Source organism: Lepisma saccharinum, chromosome 26, assembly GCF_977018435.1.
Source record: "Lepisma saccharinum chromosome 26, izLepSacc3.1, whole genome shotgun sequence".
Taxonomy (NCBI): domain Eukaryota; kingdom Metazoa; phylum Arthropoda; class Insecta; order Zygentoma; family Lepismatidae; genus Lepisma; species Lepisma saccharinum.
In genome coordinates this window covers 1,694,052-1,713,894 of record NC_139254.1, presented here as the reverse complement: position 1 = coordinate 1,713,894, position 19,843 = coordinate 1,694,052, and the positions used below count along the sequence as shown (strand labels likewise).

Sequence of the window (19,843 nt, the reverse complement as noted above, 5' to 3'; positions counted from 1 at the left end):
AGTTCGTTTTAAGTGTAAATGCATCTGGACACACAGTGTGGAGTGGGATTCGAACAACAAATATGAGCTTCCGTCGCGAATCGAACCAGCGCTCCTTAGATTATGTTTTCTTTCCACGTTTATTAAAATTTGCTTCCTTCAGCCTACTTCCGAATGTCGTATATTTCAATTCGTATTAGTTCTTTTTTCCGGTTTTTTTTTTCATTTGCATTGTTCGAGCTGTGATAATTATCTCTCTTAATCTGGTTATTCAAATACTTTTTATACTTTTTTTCCTTTTCTTTTCCCTTCGCACTCATTACAGATTCGGTGTCGCGCTTTTCCATATTTTCAGTAATTTAATTCTCCTGTGTATAATTCCTTTGACTATTTTCAATTTGCCCTTAGTCTGAATCAAGAAAATATGTTAGGAAATGTTTCCCGTGTAGATCTTATTGTATGGCGGTGTATAATTGATGCCAGCTTTTTCTTGCGATAAGGGTTTTGAAAGTGCAAGGGTCTCATTCATTAAATATGGTGGGAAGGGAGGGGGGCGAAGGGGTGCCAGAAACCTTCCAGACGGAATATGCTTGAAACAAAAAAGTAGGTGCAACATTTGACCGTACTCTTCCATCAGCAGGTGGGGTGCTGAGAAGACTACCTGCGAGCGAGGGGGAGGGGTTGGCGAGCAACACTGCCACAGCGAGTCGCTGTAAATGATTTCATCGTCTGTGCTGGGTGAAACCGGTTCTTGGTGCTCCTATACTTTTCCGATACATTTCTGCCAGCCTTTTTAGCGAAGCGAGGTCATATGTTCCAGATTCGAACTCTGGTCAGGCATGAATGGATCACTGAGTTTGTCCCGTCACAATTTTATAAATTGATAATTCATTTGTATTAACGCGATTAACTCAAGAGGAAGAAGAGTGATGTAAAATAACCGAAATAGAAATTCATGCATTCGTGACTGGTGCTAGTGTAACGACGAAGTTAACTCTTTATAAATGATGAAATATGTAGCCCTTGCGCTCAAATACACTTATACCTTGAAAAAAAAAATCCAACTCATTGCTGATCTCTTACTACATTTGGAATACAGCCAAGAGCAATGTAAAGCAATGCAATTACATTGTGAATGTTTCACATCCTATAGTCTTTCTTTTTCTCGTAGCGGGGGTTCATTCATTTCAAATATCTAGGAAAGGATTTAGCAGCAATCCGTGATAAATGCTGCGTAGCCAGGGTTCTTGGGTCCTAGCCTCTGATAATTATGAGTTTTTCTTTTTCGTTGTTTCTTCAATCTTCATCAATTTCCCTGGAGCATTATTCATCCTCTGTCGCCATTGGCTATATGTAAAGGTTGACATAAAATGAGTAAAAGTCGAAAAGAAAACACAAGGATATGCTTTTCTCATAGCTCGCCAAACATGCACATTTCCGTATTTTATGCTTTCAGCGCTATCATTATTCTTGGCAGGCAATGGAATTGAAGCAACTATCACAACTAACGTAAACTACATGTCACTCAGGCATGACAATTCTTGCGGGCAAAGTGATTTTTTTTGTATTAGCACGTGGTAGCGCAATAACTATCTTCTGGCCTCCTAGATTTAAATCCGTACTTTTTATTCCAGTTGAGTGATGGACTCGCAATTTCGCCATTGAAGGTTTGGGTTGTATTTGGGTTATACGTATTGTGTTTTTGGTGCGCTAGGAAAAAGCAATCCCAAAGGTTCGCACAGAACAGAAAATTGTGTGCTATCCCTCTCTCTCTTCCAACTCCGTCCCTATCTCTCACCCCCCACGTCCCCACTATTTAGGTAAACTGTTGTTAGAAACATATTTTCCGAAGAATATCCACATTGAAAATAATATTCCCCAATTGTTTTGATAGGGCATTTCTATTGCTCCAAACGAATTATCTCCGTGAGAGGACTAGGGCCTCCCCGATGGCGCAGTCGTAGAGTCGTCACCTTTTAATCAAGGGGTCCCGGGTTCGATACCCGGTGGAGGCACATAGTGGTTCGGAACCCACTATAAACTGTAGGTCCAGTCCCAATTAGCCTTTCTGTGCACAAAGTGAACTTAAAAAACAACAATTCAATTCAATTCAATTGAATCATCTTATCAATATTTTTAAATCTGCATGCACCTGCTTAATTTAATATATTATACATTTATATTCATTGCAGGCAGAAATGTGAGAGAAAACGATGTATTTTTTTCAGGGGATGCATGAGACAATAATAATGTATATTTTACGGTTTATACTCTATTATATTGCATTGATTCAATAGTATCCTTATTTTCTAAAGCAAGCGTGAGTTTCTTTGCACACACCACGCAGGCCCTGCTTGATGTAAATCTCCCATGCAGTAACGTCACGGTTGCCTTTGGCACCACGCTTTGGCTTTAATTCTAGCCCCGGTGGGTGCTTCGTTCGAGATCCTGCAGCAGTTTTACTCGTATCTATGCCTTGAGCATGTCACTTGCAACGGAATCTATAAAATGAAACTTTCTGCATCGGAATGGGCGTGAAACTCTACATGCACCAATGATAAGGTGTGGACGATTCATGCGTCAGGCGTTGGATTCGGTGTTACGAGGAAGAAGGTGACCAAGGAATGAAGTCAAGACCCAACAAAGGCCGGCCGAGGAAGACAACCAGGGAAGAAGATGCAGGCATCATTGAGATGAGCGAGGGCAATCTCTTCATGGCTGCAACGAAGATTCACCAAGAGTTGAAACTGGAGTGCCATGCTGCAACAGTTCGACACCGTCGAGCGGCAAAGAATGAAGCAATGACGCATTTCCATCACGAAGCACGGATCAGTTTTGCTTTACAATATTTACCAGCTCCTGAAGAAATTTGGCAGAACGTAATTTTGAGCGACGAGAAAGTATTTTCGTCTGACGAAAATGGTCAGGTTTATGTTTGTAGGCGCAAGAACACTCGCTACGGCTACGAGAACATTTCTACCCATCATAGGAGCGGCAGGATATCCGTGTGGGGATGGATTGGTGGAAGTGTGTTCGAGAATAAATTCATAGGAATACGTCGCAGTGCTGGAAAACCACATGCTTCCCAGCGTGCGAGAGAGACACCCTGAAGATGAGATTCCTCACGTGACTTTCGATCAAGACAACAGCAGCGTCCATACATCGAAAGCGACCACCACCTAGTTTAATCAGCAGCCAGGAATTTCAAGAGTAGATTGGCCAGCGAAGCCTTTCAATCGAAAACATTTGGGCGTTGATTGTGAGAGAGTGGGAACCTAGACAGCTGAGAACAATGGAAGCTCTACTGGCTCACGTGTTTGATGTCTGGAAGAGTTTAAGGAGAAGACCAAACATCTGCTCGAGGAATCCTTGCCTCGTCGACTAGATGCAGTGCTTGAATCCAACAGCGGGTGGGCACAGTATTGAAACCCAGCACGGTTTAACCGGTCCTTTTCTACATTCCAGAACAAAACTAATTACACACATCTCCGTATGCAACTTAACTTTCCAATTCTTTCTTATTGATACCTTGGGGTGCTCATGGTTACTTTTTCGCACACCTGAACCATTATATTATATTCCATAATATTAATATTCACATTAGTGAACAGATTTGATTCACATGAAATTCAAATGCACAGCACACATGCACCCATTCCTAACACTTAACTGTTAGTTTACATCACACCTGTCACCTTGTCACAGTTCTAAATCAGGGGTGGGGCATTATGGCGCAGACTGTGATGGAAATTTGACTGAGTAAACAGGGCCCAAGTTGAATAACGTCATCAATTAGCCATTGCTGTTATACAAATAGTAATTTGTAGATTGTAAGGGGAATTGTTACGGGTAATAAGTAATTTTGGAGTGGGGGGGCCTTAGATTGATAGGGAAATTATGGTGGGCGATTAATGAAGTTAGTGGGATTTTCAGGTAGCGGGATTGATAATTATTGATAATAATTGATTTGGGGGCAGGGAATCCCAAGTCTTGTGTATTACTATTACGTCTTAGATTGCTTATTCGGAGAGAGCAATATCAACAGGAAGTTTAAAATTGGCATGGAAATTTTGTTGGGAAGTTTGAGTATTACATTTGAGGTGGAGGGGAGGGGAATGAAGTTTTGATAAAGTGTTACGTCTTAGATTGTGAAGGGATTTCTGACGATTAAGAAATTGACAAAGATCCGGGCGGGACTCGAACCCGGAAAATTCGGTGTCTGGATCGTTAGTCCACCACTAACAGCGCTTGGCCACAGAGCCGGTTCTCTTTGGTGGCCAAGCGCGTTAAGTGGTCCACTTCCGATCCCAAGAAATTTCCGCGTTCGAGCCACGGCTTCAGTATTGGTATCATGGTATCAATTTAATCTAATCGTCACTCATCCTCATTAGCCGAAAGTGGCAAAAGAGCGACTTATAATAACAAAAGATACAAAAACAACTTTAACACTCTAGTAATTTCTGATCAATAGATGCGTATTAGCTTTTATTGTTGACTCTTTAAGTGCCTCCACGATGGCGCAGTGGTATCGTCGTCGCCATGTAATCAAGGGGGTCCGGGTTCGATTCCTGGTGGAGGCACATAGTGGTTCGGATTTCACTTTAAACTGTAGGTCCTGTATTATATTGATACAATATCTTCAGGAAAATAAAGCGTAAAATTGAATTCTGCCTCTGAGTGAGTCCATGATATTGTTTATGTTTGAAGGTAATATATTAAACATGACTATCAGCATAACCGAACGCATATAATGAAATGATTTATTAGTGTTACCAGGCTAAAGGTGGGGAGTGCGGCCTCTTGCCTCTTTCATTACGGAATTCCACATGTAAAAATTGATCAGCTCTTATTGCGAGTAACCATTATAGGCTTAGACCAAATTCTGGCGTTTATATTTCAATTCACTTCCTCAACAAATCCTTTCTCGATTGACTAGATTTTAAGCGGAGCGTCATTCAGTTGTCTGTGAGTTATCTTTTTGCAGAAGCAACAGCAGCTCGCTCGCACCCACAGTGCCCCGCCCACTCGACGAGGCGCGTTGTCTGTGCAGTGTAGAACAGTGACAGTGTTGCCTCTCTATTCGATCTTTGTATTGTATTTTGTCTGCCACTACACACACATTTCAGACAATTCTTTCCATACAACAAATGGAAAAGCAATCAGGCAACTGTTAAATGGCTCTTTTCTAGATTTTATATTAACAGTTTCCATGGTCAAGATATGTTAACTTGGGCCTCCACGATGACGCAGTGGTAGCGTCGATGCCTTGTGATCAAGGGGTCCCAGGTTCGATACCCGGTGGAGGCACATAGTGGTTCGGATCCCACTTTAAACTGTAGGCCCAGTCCCGATTAGCCCTATTATGCATAAAGTGGACTTAAACACCAAATCAATCCAATATGTTAACTTGGTTCTGTTTCGTATTCCCACAATTTGGGTATTTTAACATTTTAATTTTCATCCGTTTCATGTTTGTATGAAAGAATATGGTGGGAAAATAAACTACTTGAGACAATATCACTAATAATAATTGGCCGCCGCTGTGCCCGAGCGTGGTAAGACGTCGGCTTTTGATCTCGCTGCCGAAATTCCCGGGTTCGAGTCCCGGCCTGGGTATGATTGTTTATGAGTGTTCCTTCATGAATTTTATCATACACTAATCCTCATAATATGAATCTAGCCCCCCATGGTTTCTTTATGACTGTCCTTTTATCAATTTCATCGAGTCATCATTCATCCTCATTGTTGCGACTAGCCGATAAATCTTGGAGAAGCTGCGAAAAATAAGATGTAAAATAATAACAGAATTTTCTCCGCAGAAGGAAAAATAAATACTCCAGAAAACATGCAATACAGGAAAAGAGTGTCCTGTAATGTGAGTCTGTAAACCAAATGTAATTCACGAATGAAGAAGTTTACGTGAAGGTTTCATCTTCTACGAAGCAATACAGGCTTGGATGGCGCAGTGGTAGCGTCGTCGCCTTGTAATCAAGGGGTTTCGGTGGAGGCACAAAGGGATTCGGATCCCACTTTAAACTGTAGGTTCAGTCCCGATTAGTCATACCGTGCATTGTGGACTTAAAACACCAAATCAACAACCAAGCAACCAATACAGGGTTGGAAACACTACAGTTATAGGTTTGGAAACACTGCTCCTCTCGGGAACTACTCTACCAGGCGAAACTAGATGGTATAAAATTCCGGGTTGCATAACAGTCAGGGAGGGCGTTTCTTTCGAATTCCTGTGTACAAAACAGGACGATATATATATACACAAACATTACTCCCGTCCAGACTATTAGAAAGTTGTTCTGGAACATTCTAGTTGTCCCTTGACAACTGTACTTTCACCTAAAAGGCTAAACATATTTTCTTCCATCTAGAATGTGGTTGGACTCTTTATCTCACGCTCTTTTCCCTTCATTCTTCTTCCTTCTTCTCTCCTCTTTCTCTCTTGTCCTTTCCACTCTTTATAACACCTTCTTCCATTCTTTGTTTATCTTCAGTCCCCCATTCCAGTTCATTGTGTCTTCTTCACCTTTCTTCTCTATTTCCTTGGCCTCCTTCCATGTTCTCACTAGTATTCTCTTCTCCTTTCCTATCTGCTTAGCCTCATCCCACTCTGTGTCATGTCCTGTTTCTCTCGTGTGTTTAAATATCGCATCGAAACGTTACGTTTAATTTATGATCTATGATAAAATAAATTTCTGCCTTGGTCAGCATATTGAGTTTTTACGTATTTGAAATAATCATATCATTGACTGAATTTACAATTTTAATAGTGGAACAGGTGAGCCTGATGTCCACTGCATATGTTCTCACATCTTGGTATCAAAGAGGACACAGCCACCCTCATTTCCTGTTCCACGTTGATATTGTTATTTGTCAAGACACGTCTCATTTTAGTGAAAACATTGGAACATTTCGCGGCCCCCACTTTGGGAACCACTGGTTTAACATAAGAAAGGTATATTCTGCAATCTTCAAAACTGAGAACAACAACAGTAAATGCGCTTCTTGCACGCACAGTCACCGGGTGTAAAAATTGGGACACCTAGATTCTCGCTTTCTTGCAAGGCGTTGTGTGTGTGTGTGTGGATTTTAAGGACATGAGGGATGGTTTCCGCAAGGTTCTCTAGGTGGCGCCTGGGAAGCACTTTTGTCAACTTAGCTCTCTTGGAGCTCTAGGTCTGGCTCTTTCGTGCACTTGTTTGGCTATGAACGTAGGCTTTAGCCCCCCTGCCCCACTGTGATGCCATCACTGCCTCCGGCCCACATAGACCAACTTTTGCCACGAATATAACTTTTGCACGTGATATTGTTATATTGTGTGCGTCGCCCCACACCCCCTGTTACCTTCCCAGCTACTTTCTATAGCGACGTGGCTGACGTGAAGATGACAATATTGTTATCCGGAAGTCCTTTATTTTCGATTTCATACGACCACCAATGGATTATTGAGATGGATGAAGCCGCCAGATCTAGACTGTGAAAGCTAAGAATAAATTGTAACCACTTTAAAGTCAACGGTATTGTTCATATTAGACAGCGCAAGCGTAGGTTAAAATTTATTCTCGGTGAGGTGTCACTGGACACCAGCAGTGATGTGCGTCTACACGTAAACAACTATAGTCTACATTTTACACGTAGACTATTTTATACACGTAGATTACGTAATCTATGTAAACAACATGGCAAAAGGTGATAACTTAGCAAAGGGCGTCGTGAAATTAAAATAAAATTATACTGCGTATCAGTTGCTGATGTATGACGAGATCTTTTCATACTCTTTCTTCCAAATTCGAACAATTTCTCATCTAGGAAGGAACCTAATACAGGATATATTCTAGTGTTTTATGGGGAAAAGACCACTCCTGCCTCACGACTGCCATCTGTTGTTGTTTTTTGCATACTATTTATCATCTCCCATAGTTGATAATAGAAGAGTAGAGAAATTTTGTTCTAAATTGGATTCTTTTCATTTCGTTAGGAACCAATATAGTTGAAAATGTCACTTTCCTTTCATGAAACCCTTGAAAATTAATTTTAATGCACTTTAGATTGTCTACGTAGTCTATGTAAACTATAACCCAATGTAATCTACGCGTAGATTACGTGTAGACAACGCATGTAGACGTAAACTTATAGTCTACGGCACATCACTGGACACCAGTGAGCCACAGATAGAGGAATGAAGGGAGAAAGTATAGAAAAGAGAAGGAAATGGAGAGAAAAAGGAAGAGAAGATACGGAAAGAAGGATATAAAATAAGAATGAGAAGAGAGATAGAGGGAGAGAGAAAGAGATAGATTGAGAGGGAAGAGATAAGGTGAGACAAAAGGAAAAAAGAAGGAGATGAATGAAAACAAAAGATAGACAGGAGAAAAGAACAAAGGCTTTAAGAGAGTGAGGGAAGAGAATAAGAGACAGGAAAAGATAGTGGGGGAGAAGGGAAACGAAGAGAGGGATAGAAGAAAAGCGATAAAGAAAAACAGGGATGAGTAGGAGAGAGAGACAGAGAGAGAGAATAAACAGAATAAGAAAAACAGAAAAAAGTGATGAAAAGGTAAAAAGAGAGAGAAAAATGAAGGGTTGATAGCGTGGAAAATGGGAAAAGTGGAAAACTGAGCTTCATAGACAAGTGGAAGAGAGTAAGAAAAAGGGAACGACAGATGGGGGAGAAATAATATCATGAAAATTACATAGATTAGATAACTGTAATGTCCCTTCATATTTATAAACGTCCATGGTTATTTTTAAACGGTAGTTGGAAGACAGTTGCACCTTTTTACAGTGTATGCGAGTTGAATATGTTCATTAACATTTTTATGAATACTTAAACGAGTACTATTTTCAATAAAAACTTTCCAACAGCTACTTCAGAGCTTGAACCCAGTGACGTATACTGAGTTTAATATCTGGGCTATCTAACCATATCACGTGGTCCTAGGCTATGAATATAAATAAGTTTACCAACTCATAAGAAATCAGGTTGCCAACTCATAGGAAATCAGGTTGCCAACTCATAAGAAATCAGGTTGCCAACTCATAGGAAATCAGGTTGCCAACCCATAGGAAATCAGGTTGCCAACCCATAGGAAATCAGGTTGCCAACCCATAGGAAATCAGGTTGCCAACTCATACGAAATCAGGTTGCCAACTCATACGAAATCAGGTTGCCAACCTATAGGAAATCAGGTTGCCAACCCATAGGAAATCAGGTTGCCAACTCATAGGAAATCAGGTTGCCAACTCATAGGAAATCAGGTTGCCAACTCATGGGAAATCAGGTTGCCAACTCATGGGAAATCAGGTTGCCAACCCATAGGAAATCAGGTTGCCAACCCATAGGAAATCAGGTTGCCAACCCATAGGAAATCATGTTGCCAACCCATAGGAAATCAGGTTGCCAACTCATAGGAAATCAGGTTGCCAACCCATACGAAATCAGGTTGCCAACCCATAGGAAATCAGGTTGCCAACTCTTAGGAAATCAGGTTGCCAACTCTTAGGAAATCAGGTTGCCAACTCGTAGGAAATCAGGTTGCCAACTCGTAGGAAATCAGGTTGCCAACTCGTAGGAAATCAGGTTGCCAACTCGTAGGAAATCAGGTTGCCAACCCGTAGGAAATCAGGTTGCCAACCCGTAGGAAATCAGGTTGCCAACCCATAGGAAATCAGGTTGCCAACTCATAGGAAAACAGATTGCCAACTCCTGAATCACCATCATCACCTCACTGATATGAATAATTTTAAATACAATTTTTGATCGATTTCTCCTGTATTTTATTCCTAAGACTTGAGGCTTCGCAGATAGCCTAGAATATACGCTCCTGCTTGAACCCTTTCCGAAAAGAATTCTCGCTACGAATTAAAAAAAATGTCTTGGTAATACTTAAGCATCCCATTCTACTTGTAAACCTTAGATATGTTATTACATTTTACACACTTAAAGCCACATTTACAACGGGGTTGCTAACACATATTACCAGCAAATGTTGGTAACATTTCGAAAAACGCTTGTGAATTTGTTATGAACATCTCATGTTAGCAACAGATTTCCCGTGTTGTCAACATAAATTTTGTTATCCACAAGAAGTCGGTAAAGATAATGTTAGCAACATTTTCCCCGCTTCCCCTCCCGCCACCATCACGCCATTGAGAGCCAGCCAGCGAGTGAGAGATGTGCTTTGTTTTGTAATTTATTTATCATTGGAAGATCTTTGAGTGAAATGGAGTGGTCAAAGGATCAAATGCTGAACATAGTTGAATTGTTCCGCGAGAAGCCTGTCCATTGGGACCAAACTTATCCACAATTTAAAAGACAAAAACCAACAGTTGAAGACTAAAATTGGTAAACGCTGTAAGTGCCACAATAATTCAAACATCGTTTGCCACGTTAAACTGTGAAATGTGCCATGCTTTATAATGTGGTAAACGTGAAAAGTGGCTGGTAACCCTCTTAAGTAGTTCAAAGGGCGTGTAAAGAGGTCACTAGTGCGAACGTTCTTACGGGCTGATGTGCTGAACGATGCGATTTCCCAACACTTTTGCTTTTGGCACTTACAACGTTTACCACTTTTAGGCTCTGACCGAAAGGTGCAAAGTACATACTTGAAGTATGGTTTTGACGGAAGTGACGTCACCTAGTACAGTTCGAAAGCGCCAAGAACAGAAGCAAGCTAGTACCCAGCTCTCAGAACAGATGCTTGGTGACTAGGTCACGTGATATCCACATTCGTTGTTCATTTGTTTTGAATCGCGGAGATAGAAAGCCAGCAACACGGGTTAAATATGCGTTATGGGTCAGCAAGTTGTTGGTTAAAGTTCTTGTAATGTGTGGAAATGTATGTGTACGAATATTTGAAAATGCAACGTGATTTCTATGGTTATAAACAAGTATTTAAAACGCAAGGGAAACAACGTGTCCTCAGTTCTATCTACTGATCGTATTTGACGATGCAGTCGAAGTACAATTCGAAAGACTTCCACTTCTAGTCCACGACTTGAAGACCGCACCTCCAAGACCATAATCGGAGGATGCTCGCTTCAAGTACGGTCTGCACCTTTCGGACACGGCCTTAGTTCACTACCGTTATAATTAGCTCTTGCCCGCAGTGAAGGTCTCACCCAGAATGTTCTTAGTCTTCTTTGTTGCGCCAAAATGACACATGCTGCCACAGAGAGTACAACTTCCTCCACAGTCGGCATCTTGCAGCCAAAACGTTAACACAAATAAAGTCAAAACTAGTGTTCTGGTTACCAACATTTGTTGACAACATCTGTTGTTAACCTTGTTGGTGGCAAACAGTTGATAACATTCGGTGTAAACGCGCCTTTAGTTAATACATGTATTCCTACTTTCAGGTCGGAATCTCTTTGGACGAGACAGTCCAAGAACGTGATTTGGGAGACTTGCTCTGGATTTTCAACTCGCAGAAATCGATTAACGAGGTAAGTGATATTCGAATGTACAATTACAACCTTTGATCAATAAATACGGTGAAAGATTGAATGATTGATTTCATGATTTATTTGCAGGAAAGGTGGTACATGTATGCAGGAATGCAGCTTATTGTCCTTCAAAATAATCGCCTCCAATGGTAATGCACTTCTGAGAACGCGTGTAGAGGTCTCGCATACCTTGGACGAAGGCAGCCTGTGGGATGCGATTGAGTTCAGCGTTCACATTGCGTTGGATGTCGGCAATGCCCGAAACCGTTGTCCTTTTAAGGGTTTCTTCAAGCGAGGGAAAAGCAAATAATCGGCAGGGGCAAGATCTGGCGAATAAGGAGGGTGATGGAGTGCAACAACCCCTTTACGTGCCAGGAACTGCTGCACGGTTATGGCGGTATGGGAGGCGTGCATTATCGTGCAGCAGATACCAGGATCCATTTGCGTTTGAAGCAGAATTTCACGTTCGTACGTTGCTCCATTTCACCCATAACAGCATCGCTGCACTGCACACTTTTTTCCACAACGCGTACACACAAACTGGACAACCACACGGCTTCGCAAACGATGACTGACAAACCTAGGGGTTCACTGACCTGACCGTCAACCAGTAGTACCAACTACACAACACGCCAGCAATTCATTTACCGTATTTCTTGATCAAAGGTTGTATATTTCCCGTCACAGCTGAATGCAAATTATAATCTAATGTCCTGTCTAGTTCGCTGCACTGTTTGACTCTTTTTGCACTCACGTGTCTAGTTGGTTACAAAGTGCAACACCAAGTTGATCTGGTGTCATGTAGTGTTTTTGGTGTCTGCTTCGTATGCACTATACACTCTGGAGCGGTGTACAGTGGGATGTATGGTCACGTGGTACGTGTTAACCAATCAAATTATGTTTAAAGCAACAGACAGTTGTTTTGTTTGTTGAATCTTCTTAACTCGAACACCGCTTTTATCTCGTATGGCGTCTACTTGGTTCAGCATAATTTCCCTGCACCAGCCTGACACAAGATGTACCGCCACTACACCTAGTGTCAAAAAGAGCGAAGTAAACTGAGCTTAAGTGTACATATCTATAACTAACTCCCTAGCCTTCTTAAACCCGAAGGTTTATGGCTGCTGCAACACAAGTCTTCCATCTATCCCTCTCCTGGACAAGATCAATCCAATCTTTTCCATCCTTACCGATTTGCTTCAGGTTCATCTCAACGTTATCCCTCCATCTTCGTATTGGCCTTCATACAGGTCTCTTACCATCAGGTTTCCCAACTCTTTATTTCCTCTCCCATTCGTGCCACATGGCCTGTCCACCTAAGTCTTCTTGATTCAATTATTCTAATAATATCTGGACATGAATATAAATTATGCAGTTCTAAATTATGTAACCTTCTCCACTCACCTGTCTCCTCATCCCTTTTAGGTCCAAATATTTCCTAAGGATTTCATTTTCAAATATTCGTACTACTTCTCTTGATTCGTGCTTTTTGGTTTCAGTGGTATTAAATCTCCTGCAAAGTAAGTAAGAAAGGTGTTTTCTATTTCACAGCTGGCAGAACAGTGCCTGGAGCAGAGGAACAGTAACACAATCCTCCAATCACAGTTCCGAAGGAGTTCCCAGTTTCTGACTCACCCAGTCTTCAACTCTCACCACTCCGAAACGAGACTCGTGAGGTACATGAAGAAGCTCGAGAACCAGGATGTCTCGCTCGTCCACTCCATGATCCCTCTGGTGAGTGGACTGAAACTTAAGAACGTTTAAATTGACTAAGAGTTAATTCATTTGTTAACTTTACACGACGGACAGTCAAATGAAGACATTTTTTTTAAACTAGTAGATTTCTGCATTAAAAGTTGCACATGTTTTCTGCATTTTAGCGTAGACCTATTGTTGATCTACATATACTTTCAATTTTGAGTTAGTGCATGTATACCTTAAGAAGAATAAGTTTTTGGGGTCCACGTGATTTAACTTATGAGTAGACCTTGGATTTTTAGGTTCTAAAAAGTGTGCTTTTAGGTTTCTAATATAGGCTCTAAAAATCCTAAAATAGGTTCTAAAAAATCCTAAAATAGGTCCTAAAAATTAAAGTTAGGCTCGAAAAATCCTGATATGGTTAAAAAAAAATTAAAATAGTTCAAAATTCCTGATTAGGTATAGTCACCGGCAATGAAAATGGGACATCCATATCCTGAAATATGCACTGCACTATCTTGCATAACGTTATGTGGGTTGCCTAACACTACCGCGATGGCAGAACTTACCATTGGAAATTTGCTATTGAAACCTACTCTTCGCCATATAGTTAGACAACAATCTTTTTCATGTTATTCACAGTCATACTCCGCAATTTTGTCTGCGAGGACAATCTTTCAACAAAAACATAGTCAGTGGTGCAAACTTCAATGCTGAAATGTTAGTTTGCAAGGCGTGAATGCCACAAAGCACCAAAGTGACGCGAAAGTGAGCAAGACCACACAGATCAGACCACTTTGGAGTGTACAGGTAACAGTGGCACCAGACATTTTGTTTTGTTTAAAGCTTTGATAAATCACCATGCACATGGAGGAAGGGAAATCGACGGAGTACGTTTCAAACACGTTCGTCATTGAATTTTTTCGTCACCAAATAAAGCAAATGCCTTTGTGTGACATAAAAATCCTGTAAAACCTTTTAAAATATATAAAAACCTAGAAAAAGGCTTGATTTAGGCGCATAATCCTAAAATAGGTTCTAGCAAGCAAAATAGGTTTTCTTAGGCACTATATCACTTCATCAGTCCTTGCGTATTTTAACGAAACGCTGACATAACTTATTATTTCTTGCATACCTGTAAAGGAAAAAAAATAGGTTAAAAACCTAAAATGCTAGGTCTACTTACAGTATGAGCCATCGCGAAGGTCTTTCCAGCCATCTGCGTGCGGACTGAGGCCATTGTCGAACTTCCTCCTCTATTTGTAAACTTGGTGGTGTGATAAGCATGCACAGAGATATTGAATTTTCATTTGCCGAAATTTTTTCGTAAGTTTTAGGCTGACAGAGGGCCAGAAACCACTCCTTTTCGCTGGTGCAAGTGTGTCAGGGAGGCGCCATATTTAAAATAACAAAAATGGTGTTGTGAAGCTCACTTGATTAGTGTTGCAGCCTTGAGGTTGTTTTGTAAATAACGTTGTTACCTCATGTAGATTTGAGCTATAAACAGTCTTTAATACAATTATTGGACTTTTTAAGGTTTTCGTTCGACTCTTGACATATATTAGGAAGTGGTAGAAGTGAGTGACGTATAATGACAAAACAAATGAGCAATGCCTCTCCTTCCAGGGATCTTGCACGATGAAGCTGAACAGCACGACGGAGATGATGCCCTGCAGTTTCTGCCATTTTACTGACATCCACCCTTTCGCCCCTCTGGACCAGGCCCTGGGTTACCTCCAGCTGTTCCAGGAACTGGAGGAGGACCTCTGCCAGATCACGGGATACGACAGGGTGTCCTTCCAACCGAACAGGTAACTTTGGAACATCCATTTTTCTTGCTTATTTCCTCAAGGGAACTTGTCAACATTGCAGTTAGCTATAACCTGCCAAGTCCCTCGATCTAAGCATGGAACGAACAAAATAATGATGTGTTTTAACTTAAAGGACCCTCAAATTAATGTAACTGTAAAAAATTGCTGTTTAAATTTCAGTACTTTAAATTGCTATAAAATCTTCATTGACAACTATGGCAACATTTTATGTTGATAAAAACAAGGAATAAAGTAGAGGCAATTGAACCCAGAACCTTTGGACATGATACTCATACTCCTCTACAGGACCACTTGGCAGTCTGATAATATCTTCGCCTCATGGAGTGCTCTCGAAAGTTTCGAAATTTGAAGAGCTCTTTCTCGAAAATGGCTGCCTAGTGACCGCTGGCTCCTTGGCATAACAATGCCTATAGTGTGCACTACCACTACATGATTTGATTTGGTGTTTTAAGTCCACTTTATGCACAGTAAGACTAATCGGGACTGCACCTACAGTTTAAAGTGGGATCCGAATCACTTGTGCCTCCACCGGGTATCGAACCCGCTATCACTACATGAGATCCCATCGATGGACGTCCGCAGAATTTCTTCCATGAAGAGGCGAGCAAGGTATTTTTTCCAGAGGGGGGCTAAAGAAGCACATTTTCCCCAATAATGGTGCTTTTCCCTCAAAAAACACTCCTTCAGTTTGAAGTTATCATGTTCCTTCAACGCCCTCGCAATAATTAACTTACAGTATATTACTATGGCTGAAATGAAATTATGTGTGAATTACATAATGTTTCGGTGACTTTGATTTTCCATGAGAGGGCCGTGTACCCCCTTGTCCCCAGAGGCGTCTCGTGAACGCATGCGGTGCATGCTGCGCATGCGTCAATTGTGGGGAAAAGGACAGCTTGCTCTGCGACGACATTCACGAGCGTTTCTACATTCTAATGTCTTCATATAAGAGAAGTATTTATTTTGCAAGAGAGCGCTCAACTAAGCTTATATTACATTTCTTGGATCTGAAGTGACTCATGCGTCAATTGTGGGAAAATAATTATTACTTTCACTTCAGATCCAAGAAATGTAATATAAGCTTAGTTGAGCGCTCTCTTGCAAAATAAATACTTCTCTTATATGAAGAAATTAGAATGTAGAAATGCTCATGAATGTCGTCGCAGAGCAAGCTGTCCTTTTTCCCACAACACTACATGCACCGCATGCGTTCACGAGACGCCTCTGCTTGTCCCTCTTCAGGACGTCCATGGTCCCATCCCAAACTCAATTTCCCAAGCTTAGCAGGCCTCCCCGATGGCGCAGTGTAATCAAGGGGTCCCGGGTTCGATACCCGGTTGGGCCTCATGGTGGTTCGGATCCCACTTTAGACTGTAGCTCCAGTCCCGATTAGCCTTACTGTGCATAAAGTGGACTTAAAACACCAACACAATCAATCAATCAATCCCATGCTTCGCCTCTCCTAGTCAGTTATGACATTTCAATGCCTGGAAAAACCTAACTCACACTAATATGTCCAGAATTTTCCATCTTGGGGAGAGGGGATGTAAAGGTAGATGGTTTTGGAGGGTGTTAGGTGTGTGTGTATAAATAACTGCACCTTGCCGCTTGTTCGTGTCACTGTGTGTTTGTCAGCTTTGAAGTTAGCAGCTGAATGTTCTTTTCAAGAAATATACATTAATGTCCATCCTTTTCCAGTGGGGCCCAGGGAGAGTACGCGGGCCTGAGAGCCATCAAGTCCTTCCTGGAGGCGAAGAATGAGGGTCACCGCAACATCTGCCTCATCCCTGTCTCTGCGCACGGCACCAACCCCGCGTCTGCGCAGATGGCCGGCATGAAGGTAGAGCCAATCAACATCACCCGCGACGGAGGCATCGACATGAACCATCTCCTCGAGAAGGTAAGAAGACAAAATTAATAAATTTTGCAATTATCTCAGATTCCTTATTTCTATTGCTTGACTATCACTCTTCTGTGTCTTACATTTCTTATCAATCCTTCCAAACAATGTGTGACTGTTTTGAACACCCTCTGTATTCGTCAGACTTAGCACCAGCTGATTACTTTGTTTCCAAAAGTGAAGTCACACGTGAACGGGCGTCTATTTGACTCGATTTCGGACATCCCGAATACATTAAACACCACAACAAAAGACTGCTTTTACAGAGGCATCCAGAAGTTGTATGTGTACAGTTAGAATATATGTATGTCGAAAGCTAAACAATCAGTGTCATTTCATACTTTTATAACGCTAGTCCTAAAACTTAGTAAACGCACTGTGTAAATAACAGACTTGGGCATAGGCCTATATAAGCTGCCTAACTACATGTGGGCCATAATTCACGAAGGGGTTGCAACACTGAATAATGACCATGTTAATTATGGGAATATCTCATTTATATGTTATGTAGAAAATAGAAAAACGGAAAAAATTTGACCATCATTCAGCAAGATGGAGCCACAGCGCGGACAGCTGCTTAGAACCATTTTCGAGCATTGAATCATTTCACAAAATGCAGACATTCATTGGCCTCCGCATTCGCCAGATTTATCAGAAGCAGACTTCCTTTTTGGGGAACACTTCAAAGAACGGGTGTGTGTTAACAAACCCCCATACGTCCAACAGCTCAAGAAGAACATGAAAATCATAACACTGGCAACACTGACGCGTGTAATGATGAATGTTGTGGCAAGAGCTTGTGCATGCGAAATCAGCAATGGTGGGCGTTTACGCGAAATAGTTTTTCACACCTAGGTGAAAGAAATCACCCATATGCAATGTACATAATACCAGGAAATCAATAAGTACCACCTTCATATGGCAAATGTATGCTCTGTTGAAACCCCTTCATGACTTAATGCACACCCTGTATGTACTTCGAGAAGGTTAGCAGCGAGCGATTTAGAATTGTATACGAAGGCAGAGTTCAAAGTTTTCCATTGTCTTTGAAGACTGTAGTTACAACAATTTACTATTTCCTTGAATGATTTTTTAGGTGGAAAAGCATGCAGACAACCTGGCGTGTCTGATGATTACGTATCCTTCCACCAACGGAGTATTCGAGGAAACGATCGCTGATATCTGCAGGATGATCCACGATCATGGAGGCCAGGTGACTTTTTCCTTATTTCCCTCTTCTACTGTTACTATTATGTATTTTTTTAAAAAAACATTATCGTGCTAATTCCCGTTGTTGATATTCTAACATAGGTACACACAACTTTGGGAAGAAAGGTTCTTCCATCCCCATGTCATCACTAGGGAACGGAAGTTTAGGTAAATAAATGTTGTTGTTTTTCTGCGATAAGAAGAGACCCTCGTTTCTGCCAAAATTCTGATCATAGCCTTATATGTCAACACAGCAAATTTTATTTTACATAAAAACGCATATTTTCCAGTTTTCCATACGTAAATACATATTTTGCGAATTTTCATTTTAAATACATAAAATCGTTCATTTACTTCAACTACCTCGAAATCCTCCAAGGAAAAATGTTTATTCTCCCCACCTCTTTCATATCGAGTGTCATATCGCTGGCAGACTTCTTTCTGGCTCCTCGCCTACGATCCTATTGGAGGAAAATATTACCTCCACTGGATCTAACCCTCAAGTGCTAATGTGTAAATGTACAGAAATGTTTGGGAAAAATCAAGGTTTTCAAACTTTGTGCCAAATTGCACGTGGAACTGGTGAGGAAGAGGAAGCTTTGGAAAACTTCAGCGTTAGAGGCAATTCGTGCTTGAAATATGCAAGAATTGCTTCTTGTGACGTGGGGCGATCTTTCTCACAATATAAGATGCTTTTTAGAGATAATCGTCACAGATTTACAATGGAGAATTTGGAAAAAACTATGGTGATCCACTACAACTGTTACAAAAGATAGCTCACTAAGAGGTAAGCATTTAGAAACTGATTTCACGTGTTTAAAATGCACGTAATATTTTGTTTTTGTTACCAAATGTTTTTTTTTATTGTTGTCACATATTTTCAAGATTTATGACACATAAAAAAAAAATTGTGAGTTTTTTTTAGCACATAAAGTTCCGTTCCCATCACTCTCTTCTTCCCCCTGTCTTTTTCATTCTGTCGCTCGTTGTCCTTTTCCCTCTATGTTCCTCTCGTACTATTATTTTTTCTTTCCCGCCTTGCCTCTCTCTCGTTCCCTGTCTTTTTTTTACCTCTTCCCCTCTACCAGTCCTTCTTTCTCTCACTTTATCTTTTCCCCCATTCTATCTTTCCGTTTTTCAGTCTCTCTCTTCTTTTTCTTTCCTCTCTCTTCCGTGTCTTTCTGTTATTCCCTTTCCCTCACACTCTTAATCACTTTTCTATATCTCCCTTCTTCTTTCCTTCAGTTTATATCCTTTCGTCTCCCTATCTTTGTCCGTTTTTCTTTTGTATCTTCATCACTTTTTCTTACCCTTATCTCTTTTCAACTATCGTTTTCTTTCTGTGACTATTCTTTTCTCTCCTATTTTTCTCTCCAATTCTTTATTTCTTTCCCCTCTCTTCTTCAGTGCTTTCTCCCTTGTTTCTTCTGTCTGTTGCTCACTGGAGTCCAACAGTTGAGCATAATCACGAGAACATTGAAAGGGAGTGTTGATGGTAAGGAAACAGTACAGAGGTTGAATAAGATGACTGAGACAACCCGATCATTCTGCGCAATCCTTATCTTGCTCTCTTCATGAGCAGGACTTTGTCAGGGAGACGTTTTCGTTCGAGCGTCCAATAGTGCGCACGGACGAAGCTAGATATTGTGCGGAATTGAAAGCTCTTCGCTCGCCAGACAAAACTAGTGGTACACACTCGTAAGCCAGTAGTACAGTATAACCGTAATGTTTGTGACGTCCACACGTGGGGTAGCAATCAGTGCCGTGCTCA

General features: G+C 41.1%; 1 protein-coding gene across 1 annotated transcript in view; it reads left to right on the top strand.

Annotated features, from left to right (window-relative positions):
* LOC145979463 (glycine dehydrogenase (decarboxylating), mitochondrial) overlaps window positions 1-19,843 on the top strand; it is a 70,293-nt gene that overhangs the window by 22,763 nt on the left and 27,687 nt on the right. The window contains 5 exon segments of the mRNA XM_083112369.1: window positions 11,347-11,433; window positions 12,985-13,167; window positions 14,758-14,942; window positions 16,662-16,863; window positions 17,960-18,076. Of these exon segments, the coding sequence (XP_082968495.1) occupies window positions 11,347-11,433; window positions 12,985-13,167; window positions 14,758-14,942; window positions 16,662-16,863; window positions 17,960-18,076 (774 nt within the window).